Source organism: Tursiops truncatus, chromosome 6 (assembly GCF_011762595.2).
Source record: "Tursiops truncatus isolate mTurTru1 chromosome 6, mTurTru1.mat.Y, whole genome shotgun sequence".
In the NCBI taxonomy this organism is placed as follows: domain Eukaryota; kingdom Metazoa; phylum Chordata; class Mammalia; order Artiodactyla; family Delphinidae; genus Tursiops; species Tursiops truncatus.
Window position 1 is genome coordinate 61,405,467 of NC_047039.1, and position 18,858 is coordinate 61,424,324.

At 38.9% G+C, this 18,858-nt stretch overlaps 1 protein-coding gene across 6 annotated transcripts in view; it reads left to right on the top strand.

Annotated features, from left to right (window-relative positions):
* GLIS3 (GLIS family zinc finger 3) overlaps positions 1–18,858 on the top strand; it is a 507,224-nt gene that overhangs the window by 431,755 nt on the left and 56,611 nt on the right. For all 6 annotated transcript variants that reach the window (XM_033858126.2, XM_019934153.3, XM_033858125.2 and 3 more), the window contains one exon: positions 5,564–5,705. In XM_033858126.2, coding sequence (XP_033714017.1) covers positions 5,564–5,705 — 142 coding nt within the window. The remainder of the gene's footprint in view (positions 1–5,563; positions 5,706–18,858) is intronic.

Below are 18,858 nucleotides of genomic sequence, written 5' to 3' on the forward strand. Positions count from 1 at the left end.
TATCTATATGTATGTATCTATATCTATATGCATATCTATAGATACAGATAGAGAGAGAGAGAGATTGATAGATTTCAAGGAATTGGCTTACGCAGTTGTGGGAACTGGCAAGTCAGAAATCTGTAGGGCAGGCGCACAGGCTGGAAACTCGGGCAGGAGCTCATGCTCCAGTCCAAAGGAAGAATTTCTTCTTTTTCAGGTAAACCTTAGGTTTTTGCTACCACAGATTGGATGAGGCCTACCCAGGTTATAGAAAATAATCTCCTTAAAGTCAACTGGCTGTAGATGTTAACCCTATCTACAGAATTCCTTCCCAGCAACACCTAATGTTCGATTGAATAATTGGGTACTATAGTACAGCCTCGTTGACACAAAACTAACCATCAGTGTATCCATACCCTACAACTTATATGGACTCTCAAAGAAAGGGAGACACAGTGCCTATGAGGCTATAGATAATAGGGGATGAAATGAGCCTCCCAGGAAGTAGATGGTGAAGACCCTATAAGGATTTCCTGCTGTACTAAGACTAAAAGCCAAAGTGCTAACTGAGTGCTGCAGGGTCCTGTGATCTGGCTCTGCCCCCACCTCACCTCTCAGAACTTATCTCCTACTTCTCTCTCTAGGTCACACCCCACTCCAGCCTCGCTGGCCTCTTAATTCTAGAACTCTCTTCCCCTTGATATGTACTTAGCTAATTTCCTCAGTTTCTTCAAGTCTTTGCTTGAGTCTCTTCTCAACAAGATCACAGTTCTCCCCAACCTAACAATCCCACCTACCCTTCTCCTTTTTTCTTTTTTCCATAGCACTTACCACCTTCTATACAACTTACTTATTTAGTTCATTTATTTACTGTTTACTCCCTCCTCTAGAATATAGGCTTCTCAGTAGGGATCTTTGTGTGTTTTGATTACGAATGTATTTCAAGCCCCTAGAACAGTGTCTGGCATATGGTTGAGGCCCAAGAAATACTAATTCAGTAAATGAAAGAGAAAGATAAAGAAGGGCGGTGCTACTCAAGAACTGATAGGGTGTGGTTAGGGCAGCTGAGTTGAACGACTCCAGGGGTGCCATTCACATAGATTGCAATATGAATAAACATCCCTGGTGTTGTGCAACACAACAGCTCCTTAAAATAGATGAACTGATGAGTGGGGCAGGGGGAGTGGTTGTTCAAATTCCATTTCTTTCTATAAAGAGCAGTAAAGGCTCCATAAAGGGCAAGTCCTTGTTGTCCTCTAAGGGCAGGTGTTAAAATGGATTGACATTTTTTAACCTTTTTTATCCCTGTGAAAGGATAAAAATCCAAATTGTTCTTAAGAAATGAACTTCATGTAACCATTTATTATTATGAGGTCTGAAGGGAGACATAATGAGAAATGGTTACATGAGGTTCATGTCATAAGGACAATTTGGCTTTTGTAATTCCTTATTTCTACAATTCATTTCCTCTTCTCATAACCAGAAAAATCTCAGCTCTTGTATAATCAGGATTCTTAGAGAATCTTCTCATCAGGATTCTTAGTGGTTCCAAAGTGTGGTTCCCAGATAACAACATTATCATGACCTGGGAACTTTCCAGAAATGAACTGCAGACCCAATGGATCATTAGCTCTGCATTGGAGCCTGCAGGTGATTCTGATGCATGTCCAGGTTTGAGAACCACAATTAGAGACCATCCCCGTTGAAGAACTTTCCTCTTTCTTTTTTATATTCCTAGGAGCTAAGAAGATGTTGTTTTATATAAATAATTGGGTTTCTTACTCCAAATATAAAACCATAGTATATTGAAAGATATCCCTCCCAGGAGATTCTGCTGTGTGCCTCCTGCTTCACCCATTTGACAATTCCTGGACTAGAGAATGTTTAAAAGCCTTAAATGATCTGGAGGGCCTTTTCCTGGTCTAATAGTCTGGGAGGGAGAGAGGGATACTAAATTTGCATATCATTACTGCATTTCTAAGCATATGGCCCTCCTTCGGAAATTTTGCATAAGGTGCTTGAGGACCTTCTGCAAAAAAAAAAGTCCTCAAGGCTTACTTAATTTAAGAAGCACTTTCTAGAACCATGTCTAGTCCCAGAGAAAACCAAATTAACTCTCACCACAAAGCTGTATGGAATCACACTCTTGGAACACATGAATACTTGTCACAGCTAAGGAAGAATTGCCTGCCTTTGGATCCAGGAGTAACCATGGCTGTGAAATGCCTTAGAAAGACCTCATCAGTACTCATATCTGTAAAACCCTAGAATAGTTGGTAATAGAAAGCAGAGAGATGTTCATGTCTACTCTTAGTAGAACATGTGGGCCCCAGATCACATTTTAACGATGAAAGATAAATTAAAAGTGATCACCAGAACTCATTCTAAGCCTTGATTTTTTTCCAGTTTTTCTTACGTGGCATGTGTTAGGTTAGTACCAAAATAACAAACATACCTTCCAAAGCCCCTGAGAGGGTTAGGCATTAACTCAGATAGTCTTGGTCAGACATTCCAATATGGCTAAGCTGAGGAAATTATGTCTTGTTCACGACATGTGTTAAACGCTTCTTCCCTATACTTAGGGTCACTGTGCCCTTTTCATATTCTTGGACTAAGACCTGGACATGTGTTTGTCTCTTCATGAAGCTTTTTCAGTTCCAAGAAATACTGCTCTCTAAATAGTAACTTACTGTTGTTTTGTACCTGTGTGTATGTTTTTCTTTCTGATCAGAGTCATTGTCGGTCGTGTGCTCGTAGTGTTTAACAACCAGCTTTCCAGATGAAAAAGCCCCAGTTTGTAGCATTTGTCAATTTCCATAAATGTGTAAATGCTATCACCATGACCAATTTCAAGCTATCAATATGACATCACTGCAAGTAAAGTTTGGAAAAAGTACACACAATTGGTATTCTTGGATTGGTGCAAGCCAGCTCCAACATGTCATTGGAATGTAGAAAATTTGGAAAGCAGAGGAAAGGATAAAAAGAAAACAGAGGAAATCAATTCATGATATTGCTGCTAAGAACAAAAATCACTTTTAATATTGGATTACATTTCCTTACAGTATTTTGTCTTTGTTTTAATGTAATTGTTATCATTTTGTATACATAATTTTGTGTTTTGCTTTTATATTCATGAACATCATTTTAATGGTTGTATAATATTCCATCAAATTAATGTAACAATAACGCTATATATCAAACTAGAGCACTGGGTATAAATCTTCCTTCACCTTTCTGGCTATTTCCTTAAGGCGAATTCTAAGAACAAATGATTTCAATTATGGGTCTTGAAAAAAATATTCCCAAGTACCATTTGGAGAGTTTGAAACAGTATACACTCCACCCAACAGTGTTTAAGAATGCTTCTCTCACTCTACCTTCACTACAACTACTTCTTTTTTAAAGCGTTGGATAATTTGATAAGTTCTTCTTTTTTTAATATGTAGAATATTTATTTATTTATTTTAACATTTTTATTGGAGTATAACTGCTTTACAATGGTGTGTTAGTTTCTGCTGTATAACAAAGTGAATCCGCTATACGTATACATATATACCCATATTCCCTCCCTCTTGCGTCTCCCTCCCACACTCCCTATCCCACCCCTCTAGGTGGTCACAAAGCACTGAGCTGATCTCCCTGTGCATTGCAGCTGCTTCCCACTAGTGAGGTGGATGGACCTAGACTCTGTCATACAAAGCGAAGTGAGTCAGAAAGAGAAAAGTAAATACCGTATGCTAACACATATATATGGAATCTAAAAAAAAAAAAGGTTCTGAAGACCTAGGGGCAGGACAGGAATAAAGATGCAGACGGAGAGAGTGGCATGGACATATATACATTACCAAATGTAAAATAGATAAGTTTTTAAAAAAGGTTTAGCATTGCATTTCTTTACAATTGTGCCGAACATTATGTTTATTTTCATTTCTATTTCTCCTTTTTAAAAATTTTTGTTCATGTCAAGGGCTGCATAGTGAGTCAGTCCCCTCCTAGGAGATTCTGCTGTGTGCCTCCCTCCTCACTCATTTGATAATTCCTGGACTAGGGAATGTTTAGGATCTTTAAATGATCTGGAAGGCCCTTTTCTGGTCTACTCATCTGGGAGGAAGACAGAGAGGGACACTAAATTTGCTCCCTCTCTCCCCCACTTACATCTCGGCTTTTTTCTGTTTCTCTACTCCAAGCCCCAGACTCCCTCCACTTCTGCCTTACTATCCCTCAGATAATCCAGGCACACCACAGAGCAACAGGTTCTTCCCCCATATGTCTGCAGGACTCACTCCCTCACTTCTATCAAGGCTTTTTACCAGTGCCATCTCCAACAGACTTTCTCTGATCCCCCTGTGTCAGGTTGCCATCCCTCATCCCTACTCACTGTCTCCCTTCTCTGAGTCACTCTTCTCTATAGCATTTATCACCATCTGCTATGCATTTATTTTACTGTTCATCATCTGCTTCCCCTCTAGGGTATAAGTTCCATAAGACAGTATCTCTAGAGTCTAGAGGAGCATCTAATGCTCAATAAATAATTGTTGAATGAGACTCAAGCTCTGTATCTAAAGGGTTGGTTTTATCTTGATGAAGACAAAATCAATTTATATGTTCTCTTTAAACACTGAAGATAACTATTTGCAATATCTGTAAGAAATATATTTCTACATTTTTTGAAGATATTATGTTTTTAGACAAACAGAAGTTTGGTATTTTTATGTAACTAAATCTTCCATTGTGATTTTTTTCAATTCAAATTACACTTATAAAATTCTTTTTCATAAAGAAATTAGATAACTTTGCACCCGTACTTTATTCTGCCATTTTTATGGCTCTTTAATATACAAAGAATTAATTTTGTTATTGTGATAAAATGAAGTCTAATTTTTTAATGTGACCTACTGTTGAGATAGTTTGTTGCTTGTAATGACTTTGCTTTTTCTTGTTACCATGTTCCATATTTTAAAATTTAACTTGTGTATTTTCCTCTCATGTAAAATCTACAGGTATCAAATCTCAATGGACATTCTTAATTATCTCTAAGATATTTTCATGATAGTATCTCTGTATTTTAAAAGCACTTTACGGAGGGGGAGGTGGTGGTGGGATGAACTGTGAGATTGGGATTGACATATATACACTAATATGTATAAAATAGGTAACTAACAAGAACCTGCTGTATAACAAAATAAAATTTAAAAAACTAAAAGAAAAAGCGCACTTTACAATACAGACTAAATGCACGTGAGTTTGTTTTTGTTATCACTACAAGTTCTGATAGGATACAGAGCAAATGAAAGAAAATATAATAGGAAGTTGGGTTCCCAGAAGTGGAAATATCAAGGACTGAAGTAAAATCTGCCTCTAGCCACATTTTTCCTGAAACACCTGCCAGGTGTTATTAGAATTAGAAAGCTGACCCTTTTATTGACTCTGTAAGTCCCATGCCTAACCTGTAGTTGTTGCTTGATAAATATTTGTGGACTGAATTGCCTGAGCCTTACAGCATGATAGCCTTTCCAGAAAAGTATTCCAAGGAATCGCCTTCCTTTTCCATCTGTCTTCTGTTTTCTCGTTCTCTTAGCTGCGGTCCAGTGCAGAGCTCCATCCTGACCTGCTCACAGATTGCCTCACCGTGCAGCCCCTGCAGCCCGCCACTTCCCCACGAGATGCTGCCGATAGGGCGGTGGGATGCTCCCCAGGGCCCGGGCCTGACCTCTATCCAGGTAATGTCAGCAAAGGCAGACCCAGCCACATCAACTACCCTTCTCTAGGCCCTTCACTTTGGTTAATGGAAATGCACACATAAAAATGCTTCTAAGATCATCTGTATTTCACTTTATCAGTAGACTGCAAATTATCCCCCTCCTGTCCTCCGCATTTGATTCCTGAGCTGGGTTTGGCAGCAGACTGTTTTTTCTCATAAAGAAACAAAGTAAAATATGCATTAACTCTTTAGGTTCTGGACGTCTGCCAAAAGTTCAGTGTACCCAACCCTCCCAGGTATCTTAAATTTATTAATTTGATTTAGACTCAAAGGAAATGTTTTCCCTTATGGAACAGTCATTGTTGTCTTTGCATTGTAAAAGGAAGCCCCAGGTCTCTAAGAAAAAATTTCACATCAGTAAATCAACTTGTAAGAATGTCCATTAATGTTTGTCAACCACTGGGGGAGTAGGGTTGGGGTGGCACTCCCAGAATAGCTTCCTTCTGCCTAGGTTTGAATAATAGATGACTCTACATCTAGAAAAATGTTATGTATGCAGTGAAAAATGAGAAAGGATTAATATGCAATAAGGATGTTATTTTTTTCATTTACTTTCTTAGCCTGGATTTGTGTGCATTTTCTACTCTCTATAATGGTGATATACTTGCGCAAACATGATTGGTTAGTCATCCTCATATATGGAAAGCTCTTACTGTCATGCTATGAACATGAAAGCAAAAGTCTCACCAGCTCCACATTCCAGACAATGGGAATTTTCTGTTTTCTGTGAATTACAAATTCTTCTCCCACTCCATCTGGTTCCAGAGCCAGGTTTTGGCAGCAGATTGCTTTTTCTTTTTAAAACTCCTAATAAGCCGTAAAGAATGAAGAATTTACTGATGCATAACAGTGGAATAGGAGAAAGACAAGCTTGTATAACTTTTTAAACTTCACAGTTCTCAGCTGATCCAAATGCAGGGGAAAAGGCATTAAGCAAATATTTCAAGGGGGTCAGAGTCATCAAGACATCCTTAGTGTTGTCCCAGTGTTGGTAGCCCTTTATCAATTGCTTTGGGTACTTATTCTTGGAGAAAACAAAGCCTCAGCTTTTTGAGACCATAGGAGATTAGATTAAAACTTATTTGAAAGGCTGACCAAATCTGACAGAGACTTTGGGTGCAGGTACACATAACACATGAAATATGCCAAAGTACAATGTTACCAGCACCCAAATATTTTATATTAGATATATACATGAAAAAGTGTGACTAGCTTTTGTTTGTACATATGTCTGTTTGATTTGCCAAACATTTGATATGTGAACATTTATTCTAGCACATTAAATTAGCAATCAGTTTAAAACAGCCTTTAGGGCATTTCCCTACTTATTTAGTCCATAAATCCATGATCTTACTATTATAAATAGCTGGAACCCAGCAATTAGAGAGTAAGAGCTAACCAGAATTGATTGAAAAATGATCCAACATCCAATATAAAAAAATATGGTGATGGGCTGGTCTTGTTGCATTTAAACTTCTTGGAAATGGATTTGGGAAGCCATGGTATCTTTGTCTATGAGAAGCATTAGTACCTTTGCTGTATGTGGCATACAGTATATGGCTCACTTTCAAAACTTAGGAGTCACATTCGTCTTGATATGTGCTTTTGGGTGTCTGGTAGTATTGTTTAAGTTTTTTTAAGAGGTTTAGTTTGAAACGGCTTTGTCATTCCAGACAGAATTCCTCTTTTTGTTCATGATGCTTTTCTGCATTTGATCTTCAAAACAAGCTGTTAGCTTTGAGCCTCTAACTGTAGCAGGCGAGCTGCCAGAGCAGACGAGGAGCCTAGGTTACCACGGCGTCAACAGAGCATCTTCACATTGACTCGAATTTTTTGTGGCTCTGGGAATATTGGAAACAGGCAGGTGGCCATCTTGCTTAACTTTGTTCCTAGAATTTTACTTCTCTAGTTAGCTTTTAAGTATGAAAGTTTATCTGGCCTGCTTCTTTCTTTATTCCTGCTTCCTTCAGGCTCTATTTTACTTTCTTTGCTCTTGACTTTTTTTTTTTTTTTTAGTTGATTATGTTCTCTGTTTTGCTGAGTAGGCAACAAACAGAGCAGAACAAGGCAGTGAAACTAAAACAAAAATTTTCAGCCTTCCTTTTATAGTTCTAGAAATGCAGTTACCAGCAGTGCATGTTCACACCAGTTTCAGACCTGTGCTAAAGATTGATGGAAAGAAACTAAACAGCAAAAAATACCGAAAGAAAAGGAAGCTGTTCATCAATTAGTTAAATGTAAAATCTGAAGTGTTAAGGTAATTTGATGAAGATTAAGAGTTGGCTAAATGGCAAAAAGAATTTGGAGTCGTTCCCTTAAAATTCTATTATACAAAATCAAGAAAATATTTGTTTAAAGATTGTCAAGAACTTATACCTATAAGTGCTAGTAAATTGATTTATCATAAAAATATTTTGATGGAAACTTGTTGAGTGTATATGGGTGCAAAGGATCAAAAATAGTTTAGCATGAATATCATGATTTTTTTAGAAGCCACAAGGACTGGGGACTTGTGGTTTGAAGAAGTCATTGTTTCGAAATGGAAATTTTTAGTGGCTAGGAGACAGTGATTTGTAAGATTCCAAGGTAGGAATAGTTTGCAGAGCATTAAGGTGAACGGGGAAGATGGCAGTTCTGACACATACGAGTCTTGCAAGTCTCCTAACATATTGGCTTCCCTTATTGAAGCAAACTTTTCAGTTGATAAGACAGAGTTTGACTGGAAAGGATTGCACGAAAAGACTTTTATTTCTTTGGAAGAAAATAGTGCCCCAGGTTAAAGCAGCCAAATATTACTTGAGGTCACACTGAGGAAGATTTTAAATTGAGGTGTTTACTTACCTACTATTCTGAAAAACCCAGGGCTCCCCACCACCGCTCCTGGGTTAACCTGAGAGTAATTTTGTGATCTAACAGGGAGGCCAGGGCAGTGATGAGTAATTCTCAAGGTTGGCTCACTTATATCTTCTGTGCTTTTGTTCAGAAGTTCTGTAACCCAGATAGATAATGCCCCAGGCCAGCCTGTAAATTTAGGTGATTTATCTGGTAATCTGAGGGAGGAGTATTTCATAGCCAGTAGATCAAGGTGTGAATGCCACACTCAAGCCTAAATGCCTGTGTAGATCTTCTCATCAGCGCCCTCGATGAGCTAATAAAGTGGATAAGCCTATAATTAGTGAGTCTGCAATATCATGGGCAGCCTGGACCAGTGCCTGGTCTTGGCAGAGAGTCCATTCAGTAACAAAGCATGCTCTGGGGAAGAATTTCTGTCCCATGAGTGATCAAAAAAATTACATCTCCCTCCAAACTGAAACTGTACTACAGACTCAATAAAACATGGCCTTTGCAAATGCCCTTAGCCATGAAGACATCATAGAGGCCAGTGTGGTTGAGATATTTGAGTCCCACAGAAACCACCCATGAGGTGAAGAGCTAATGCAACTGGAACAAGGAAATCTGCAAGAATGGGGGGGATTTTATTGTTACCACTTCTATCAGGTTATAAAATAATGATGTTTTAGAGCTTATAAGTCCTATTGAATTATCCCAATTTTGAATGTAACTAGATTTTTCAGGAGAAAAAAATGTGTTATGTTCAGATATCATAGGGCATTGTAGAAAAAAATCAAAGACTTGTTTAGGACAGGAATTTTTGAAGCCGTGTAATAGTCGGTCCTCCGTATCTTCAGATGCAGAACTCAAGGATACAGAGGGACTTCAGCATCCAAGGATTTTGGTATTTGCACGGGGGTCCTGGAACCAATCCCCCAAGGATACTGAGGGATGACTGTATTGTCATTCCCTTCCCTTCACCTCGTTACTGGAAAATGAAAGCTTCTCTCTTACAATATCATCACTTATTTTTTTGCAATATCATCACTTTTTTAATATATAGCACTGTATTAAATCCATACAATATTTAGCATACTTCAAGAAATAGTTAATGTTTCATTTTAATGTAATAGCTAATGTTTCATTTTAATGCATGGTATATGTTTTAATGCATTTTCTACATTCTTGAGTTGAGTATATTTGCTATCTTGGGACAGCTTGCAGAGTTTCAGGGGCTAGAAATAGTTTCATATAAATGTGCCTCATATAGTCTACTCTCAAAAAGTGGTTGTTAATTCAGGGACTTTATTAGAAGGTTCTAAATTGGCACACAAATTTCCCAATAGGTTAAACTTTATAGGAGAATTGTGAAGATCGAATAACATGATCTATGTAAAAGTCCTTAAGAGGGCATAGTGCACTGTAAAAAATGCAATAGTTATTAATTGCATTATTTTCAAAAGCACTGCTTTGTTTAGAATTCACAAGAGGTGAAAAAGGGACAGAACAATTTGGAACTGGTGTTGGACCAACACTAATGGGCCAACACCAAGAAGGAGGCAGATACTGGGGTTACAGAAAGGATTTAAAGGAAACATTTGGCAATAAAGTCATTGTCAAGTCTCTTTGATGTTGCCTTGAACTGCTGTCAAAATCTTGCATTGTTTTTGTAACGTCTCTTGTGTCTGTGGTTTGTCCACAGATTGCATTGGATCCCTGAGGGTAGGAGCAAGCCTCATCCTTCTCTGTTGTAGGCACTGATAGCTTTAACCTATAGATTTAGCCCTCCCTGCCCCTGAGCCCATCCTTTAGTATGCATTATGTCACCTGAAAGACTTACGAGAATAGGCTGCTGGGCCCCACCCCCAGAATTTCTGATTCAGTAGGTCTGAGTGAGTCACAGAATTTGAACTTTTTGCCAGGTATTTCTAACAAGTTCTCAGGTGACACTGGGTGTTGCTGGTCCAGGGACCACACTTTGTAAACCATTGCTCCGGGATCATAAAGTGTGGGAATGTGACTTTTAGCAAAACATGATCCGAACTTTGACTGGTGAAGTTAAAATAAGAATTGCCCCTAATTAACTAGATGGGGGGAATCCTTTCCCAATGAACACATATAGCAGATCACCACGATGTACACTTTAAATATCTTACAATTTTATATGTCGGTTATACCTCAGTGAAGCTGAAACAAAAAAAGAAGTATTTAAAGATGAAGCAAATTTATCACGTGAAAACAGCATGGTGGAACTCTGTCCACAAAAGGGAATTTTATGATATTGCTGATATGCTATATATTTATAATGATAAATGGAATAATGCTGCTCTGGTACTTACAATTAAATAATTACAAAGATAATAAAACAGAATCAAAGAGTGGGAAGCAAAATGCCCTGCAGTGTATATTTCTGTTTCTTATTATAGTGACCCTATAGATTGATATTAAGCGTGTCCACCCACACCAGAGTTATAATGGCACTGCTCATATCTTGGTTAAGAATAAGATCTTATAACCACCCAACTATAACCAAGTAAGTGTTCAGCATCTATAGTTAAAGGAAATTAAATTCTGATTCCCAGCCAGCACAGGGCACATTTGTATGTATGCAGCTAATGTTAGTGACTTTCTATGTTTACAGGCCGCCTAATTTGGTGCTTCAGTTTTCCATATCTACTTTTTCCCTTGTATTCATGTTAGTTTTTCACACAAGATTAAGCTGAATTATTCAGTTATATAGTATGTACAAGTTTTTGCTGTAAAAATATTTTTGTGGTGAGCAAACACAATTCCACACCTTATGGAGGAGGAGAGGAAGGTAGTGAAGCCGGATGATTATAGCTGTGTTCTCCCTGGGCAAAGTCTTCCTTGTCTTTATACAATATTTCTCCTTTCTCTCAATTTATGTTATTTTGTTGACGCTCAGATGGGGTGTGGGAAGGAAAGGTTGGATCTACTTTGAAGTGTACCCCAAGCAGGTCTTAGGAAGCAGACAGATGGCAAGATAGAATTCAGGATAGAATTTGTGGACCGAGGAGCTAGTAGCTTTTGTGATTAGGAAGTTATGGGCCAAACTTCTGGGTCCAAAGTTCTGACTTTCTGTTCCAAGGAAAGAGGGATAGAGGGAGTTATGTCTCTTTCATGTGGAGAATAAACAAAAAAGAAACTGGACATTTTCAAGGTGTTTGTAGCCACAGTGAAAGTTCATTTTTTACATTTGTATGAGCACTGAAAATGAATGTTAGGAATAGCATAAAACTCTAAAGTGAAGGACATTACTGCATTAGCTTCAATATTACTTGTCATGTTTTGCTGTTAACAGTAATAAGGGAGCATACTGCAGGCATCGTATAAAGAGGATTTTGCGGAATTGACCCATTCCAGGCCACCAACAGCACTGACTCCAAAGACTGACTTTTATAGTGTCTTCCTCAATATCGTCAGAGGATTATCTGCTCCTTTCAGGTGCCCTGGCCATGTCTTGAACCATTAACTCTTCTCTAACAGTAGGCATTGATCCATCAGAAGTTACAGCTGCCTCCTTGGGGTCTTAATTTTCCTACCTAAGTTTCAAGGCTGCTCTAGCCTCACTTTCATGACATTGTTTCTAGTTGCTACCTGAGTTTAGCTTCTTGGACTCCAATCCTGTTCTCTCTTAGTGAACTTAGCTGCTCACATCTGGCTTCTGCTCTGACTCTCATCATCACTGATTGCAGAGCTGAGTCCTACCCTAAAGATCTGTTAACACCTAGCCACATCCTAAAAAGCCGGGGATTTATAATCTTCATGGAACCTTTCTCTGGGGATTTAATAAAAGGTCTATTCCCACGTTATAGGAGAGACTGCAGAAAGTAAACTACCCAGTTGACCCTTGAACAATGTGGGTTCAAACTGTGTTGCTGCATTTATACATGGACATTTTAAAATAGTAAATACTGCCATACTACACAGTGTGTGGTTGGTTGAATTCTTGGATGTGGAGGAACTGCGGAGACGACTGCGGATACTGAGGGCCAACTATAAGTTATACATGAATTAACACCTGCATTGTTCAAGGGTCAACTGTATTCATTATTGAAAAGAAAAGGGGATAAATTCTCATTAGCGTGCATAAGGGTTTGCTCCTCAGACAGGTTCACAGGGATGCTTATCACGTTTTCTTAGAAATGGACACACTTCATGAAAATGAATTGCATCAGCTGCCCCAGAAGATTTTGCAATTGGTAAATAATGATCTAGGTTCCATAATTCTGAAGTACTAAGACAGTTGGGGATCATATCTACAGAAGAGTAAGGATAGGCAATATTTAACATCTCTTTTCTTAAGTCACATTACTGGCCACATTTTGTACAAGCCCCCTGATCACTGTGTAGCCAATCTATGCTCAAATAGAACATTTATAAGTGGAAATGTTACTTCTTCCTCTAAGTCAAATTTATTTCCCTCTTACTGAGATAAGTTACTGATCTGACATACATTAAATGACATACAGAGTGCTCAGAACAGTGCCTAGTACACAGTAAGTGTTCAGCATCTATAGTTAATATTATTACTTTTATCCAAATACTAGAAAAATATATATTATGACTCTGCAAAGCAGATAGGAAACAGGTGCCAAAAATTACCCACCACTCCCATTGTTTAAGGAATGGGGAAAATATGGAAGCCTAAACAAATTGTAAATTTAATAAGCATCATTTAGTAGAATAAAAGAAAACTAAAATACAGTCCTTTATATTTTATATTTCAGTAATTTTCCCAGTAGTTCACATAGCATTTTTTAAATTCTACTGTAGGTCTCTAGAGAAAAACAAACTGGAATCAGAAGCCCACTGATTCACTTGGGTGGCAATGCACCCAGAATCACAAAGTCCAAATTCTGTTTTGATGGGTACCAGTGTTTGTGTATTCAAATATAACACCGTTTTTTGTTTGTTTTTGTTATTAATAGGCCAGTGTGCTATGACAGAAAGAACGTGGGGCTAAATCTGAGCCCCAATCCTGCCTCTCCACTCACTGAATGTTTAGTTTGGGGAGATTACCTTTCCTCTTTGTAAAATGGTGGTAAGGTTACTGATTCCATTCTCACTAATTGTGAGAATTAGGTGAGTTCACATATGAGAGTTCAGTACACTCCCTGCCTCTGTTAGATGCTCAATTGATGCTCCTTTTTTTTTTTTCCTTCCTCTTTGCTTAAAAGCTTAGAGAATTACTTAGAAACCAAGTCCATGTCTCTGACAGGGACTAGAACCTCTTCTATCCATTCCTTTTAGTACTGGGTGCTACTACTTGGAGTTTAGAAATAGCTGTCCTGAGATAAATTATTCCTTCTGAGAAGAATTCAAGTCAAGATGAGGACTCAGAACTCCCATATTCTAAGACCCAACTTCAGATCTGTACATTAGACATTTTTTCGGTTGCCATAAAGATTAGAAGTATACTTAGGCTGGTCATTACAGAGTGAAAAGGTACCTGGTTGATAAATGAACTTAATCAACATTGAATCTGTGAGGGTGAGGTAGGTGGAGGAAAAAAGAAATAGGATTGATGACTTTGACCAACACAGTTTTACACAATCATTGTGTTGACCTTGCTGAGGTATAACCTTGGTCCCTCCTAATGTCATTTTGTAAATAGACTCTTCCAGGACATGTCATTTTTCTCAAAATACACTACAAAGTGTCTAGAAAACTATTCTTGACTACTTGCTTACTTCAAATTGCTTTTCCATATTTCAAAACAGTTCTCTAGTCTTTTCATGAGGGTTCTTAGTAGTTAACATGCAACAGCTAATGTATAACACCATGGGTCAAATCTGGCTTGCCTGCCTCCTGTTTTTGCATGGCCTGAGAGTTAAGGAGGGTTTTAAGATTTTTAAATGTAAAATGTAGAAAAGATTTTTAGCCTTTAAGTGAGAACAGTTGCTCAAAGAATTGAGGACATTGCCTCTTGCCTGCAAAGCCTAAAATATTTACTGTCTGGCCCCTTATGGAAAAGGTTTGCCAACCACTGCTTTATATTTACATCTGGGACATTCATCAGTTACTGAGAGAGATCAAGGAAGCTTATGGCTTCCATGTATTTTTTAAAAATATTTATTTATTTACATATTATTTTGGCTGTGCCAGGTCTTAGTTGTGGCATGCCTGCGGGATCTAGTTCCCCAACCAGGGATCCAACCCAGGCCCCCTGCACTGGGAGCGCAGAGTGTTACCCACTAGATCACCAGGGAAGTCCCCGGCTTCCATGTATTTAATCATATTTTGTTTTAAAAATCTTCTAGTACATAACGTTTTGTTGATCCCTGTAATATTTTAGATGTAGCAAATATTTTAGTTTTCTAGTCCATGGGTTTGCAGAGATTTTTATAAGGCCCAGTGCTTAAAACAGATCATAGCAGAGCTGTTTTAGTTGAAGGGATCCAGACTACTTGTACTGCCTATTGCCTAGCATTCCTAGTCCTCCCTTGGGCATTCAGTGGAACCCTGAATGTATTGGCTTTCAAACGGAATTATCAGCAGTAAAGTCCTCACGTTGCAAGCAAACACCTTCAGATGCAGCCTGGGCCATGGTGGGAAGGTGTAAGCCCTCAGTGTTGTGGCTTCCCCTTAGGAAGAAGCTTCCAGAAGATAGGCAAGATGTTGTTCTGGTTCTGATGAGCCCAAGGGTGACAGAGCAATGAGAGGAAGCAGTCATAGTTTAATTCTACCCAGGTCTATTTTTCCTAAAAAGAGAAAAGTCTCAAACCCTTGAATATCCAGGATTATGTTGTCCAAAATCCAGGTCTGTTGTAGATATATGTTAATGTCCAGGAGAAAAGCAAAAAGTTGAAATATTGGGCTTCCCTGGTGGCGCAGTGGTTGAGAGTCCGCCTGCCGATGCAGGGGACATGGGTTCGTGCCCCGGTCTGGGAAGATCCCACATGCTGCGGAGCGGCTGGGTCCGTGAGCCATGGCCGCTGAGCCTGGGCGTCCGGAGTCTGTGCTCCGCAACGGGAGAGGCCACAACAGTGAGAGGCCCGCGTAATGCAAAAAAAAAAAAAAAAAAAGCAGTTGAAATATTGAACTTTAGGAACCCATGTGGTCACTTTCCAACAGGAAAGATGCTTACTTCCTCAAAAGTAACTTTCTACCAGCAACAAAGATGCTTGAAGTTCATATAACTGAAGACTGAACTGTCCATTCCACAGGTAGAGAAAAGCCTTTAAATTCCTTGAGAAAGGTTGTATGTGGGCATAAATTCAGGAAAATATGTAAATGACTTATCAGAGTCTATCTTGAAAGTAAACTAGGAAGAAATACTGAGTATCTGAAGGCAAAAATGGGAAGAGTGTCCACTTCATGGGCAAAGTGTGAAAAAAGAAGGAAGGGTTTCTCTGGAGTCACAAGCAAACCAAATTCTTCATCTATGGAGGTTTTCCCAGGGTTAGTGGTAATTGCAGGCTTCGGTTCCCCGCTAGAGCACAGTTCCCCAAAAGGGCTATTGTAACTCCATTGTACAGAGCTAGGAAAGGGAGAGGTGTGCTGGGAGAGTTCAGAGTTGGTAAATCAGCTCTTGAGTTGGCTGAAAGAATATTGCATTAAAAATTGGATTGGCTATCGGTGCTAAAAATCTGTTTCCAGAAAGCCTTCTCTGTGAAATGTTTTCAGAAGTCACATGAAATTAGAGTGGGTGGAGTTGTCTCAGCAGTATCTGAAAGGGAGGAAACATCTTTTGTGGTTAACATGCTACAGGTAGGAGATAGCTAAGGGATGAATAATGAGGAGTTGGAGAACCCAGTATGTTTTTTTACTAAAATTTTTGGTTTTTTGACTGAGTCGGACTTTATTTCCAGAAAAAGAGATGAGGAACTTTCCTGTAAGAACTTCCAGGAATGGTTGTCCATTCCTGCTCCATCTTTCTTCTTTCTTTCTGCTCTCCTACTCTGCTCAGAATGGGATAACATAACACACAGATGCAATACTGGATTTTTTTCAGAGTAGTCTGAGTTGTTTGCTGGTTCAAATTATTTTAATGACTTTCTCTATAACTAACTCTCTGCGAGCGAATAAGTGTGTAGGTTGGGAAGTGAAGGAAAGAAAGCTAAGGTATGAGATTTGAGGTTAGATATGTCATGCATTGTCTGGAAAGACTCAAGAGGGCTACGTGAAATGCTGGTCCCAGAGAATTTGAGACAGCTGCCAGGTGATGCCATTCTACTTGTAACTAACTGTGTTTGTTCTGAAATGCAGATGTTTTAGAAGCTTTTCCTAACATGAAGTTAATTACACCTGGTGTTTCAGAATGTTTGATGGTAACCTTTGGCATTTACATGCATGATGTCAGCCATTATCTTCTAGTTGTGTTGCCATGTATTCCAGACAGGCATGTAAGCATGTATCCTCTTCCAAACACTAATAACTTCTTTCCTGGCTATAAATCCAGCTGCATGATGTGGAAATGTAATTGAGCAGCCTACATAGATGTTTGGAGCTCATGTGGGAATATCTATTTGTAAGAGAACCTGAATATTCATGTAACTGTCCAGACATCAATAAACTTTCATTTTACCGTGTTTATTTCTGTTCCCCAGTGAACAGCAGCACTCTTAAGCTCAGAGTTAATAGGCACGTTCTTCAGAGATGTACCCTCTCTTACCTTAATAGGACATCTCCCTAACACATTTGTTTATCGGTTGCCAGGTAGCTCTCCCATCAGGTGACATGAGTATGTTTTCTTTGTCTTAGTGCACAGGTGACAGTTACCATTGTTTGCCATCAATTAGCTTGGGGTAGCATGTCAAGGATGTACAGGTAGTGTCACTTTACTCTGACAGCCACCCGATCCGGTTGAGGAGGGATTGTTTCATTATCCTCTTATCAGGGCTGCTGGATAATGATACTCTACACTGCAAAGTGGGAGAAAAAAAAGACAGGCAGAAAGAATAGATTTTTAGGGATTGGCAATGTTAAAATTATTCATGCCTCAAGGAGAAGGGAAAGATTAGAGAGCTGACAGGGCAAACCCTTAAGAAGCTTCTTTTTCCTAATACAGATGGAATACGGAATGATACCCTTCCTGATGGAGAAAGAGAAGAGGGGGGAAGTGCCCAGACATTAGGAGGAAAGAAAAAGAGGAACTAGCCCCTTCTGCTCATAGCGAGCAGGCAAGGATTAGCTGCCATCTCTCTCCCATTCTCCAATTAACCTCAAATTCAGCCTTCCAAGTGCCCATACCGGGACCTTTTCCTTGCTAGAAAACTCTCTGGTTTGTGGATTTAGGTCATGAGAGCATTTTCCACTGAACAACAGTGCAACTGAATGGTTTCATGGTGAAATACAAAGTACTGCAGAAGGTATTGGGACACAAGTTTTCATTATTGAGGACCAAAACTCCAGTCACCAACCCCCACCCCCCGCCCCGTGTTGGTCATTTTCTTCAGAATGACTGAAGGGAAGTCTTTTTTGAATTCTGAAAATTAACCACGGCTGGATCTTTATGCTGTTGGAGAAACAAACAAAAGAAGTGCTGAAAATGTAAAAATACTTCAAGATAAACTAAGCTTCAAGGGGGACAATTGTGTTGACATTTTAGTAACAGCCCATTTTCGCTCCTTAACGAAGTGCAGTCATGCTTGAAAATGACTTATCTTTTAAACTGAAACGCATTATGGGTTGTAACTCAAAGGTGTGTATTACTCATGTAAAATAAAGTACAGCATTTTAACCCTATGAGGATTCTTTCACAGGCCGTGAACACTTTATACCAACTTGCATTAGAAAAGTTGAACAAAAAAATGCTTATTATTAGAGAGTACGATGTATATGCTCTTTTGCATTTTAAAATGACTCTAGTTCACAGTTTATATGCATCTTTAGGTAAGAAGCCATTCTTTATTGGAGATTTACCATTTTGGAGCAACATGCCTTTGTCTTCTCCATCCTGTTAATTATAGGAATAATTACAATAATGTAAATAGGCAAGGAATAGCAACAATGGTTTGTCGAGCCCTTAACCATGGTCCAGACATACTTAACACTATGCTAAGTGTTTCCTATATATTATATAATCCTCCTCGCCATCCTGTGAGGTATTATCCTTATTTAAGATGAAGAAACTGAGCTTAGGTTAAGTGACTTGCCCAAGACACATTGCTAGTAATTGGTAAAGCTCATTTTCAAACCCAGGTCCATCTGACTCCCAGTGCGTACTCTTTGTTCCTTTAATAACCACCCTGACACTATCGCTCCTGAGTGCCCAATTTCTGGTAGGCCAAAGTAGCTAAAATTTTCATTGCAGT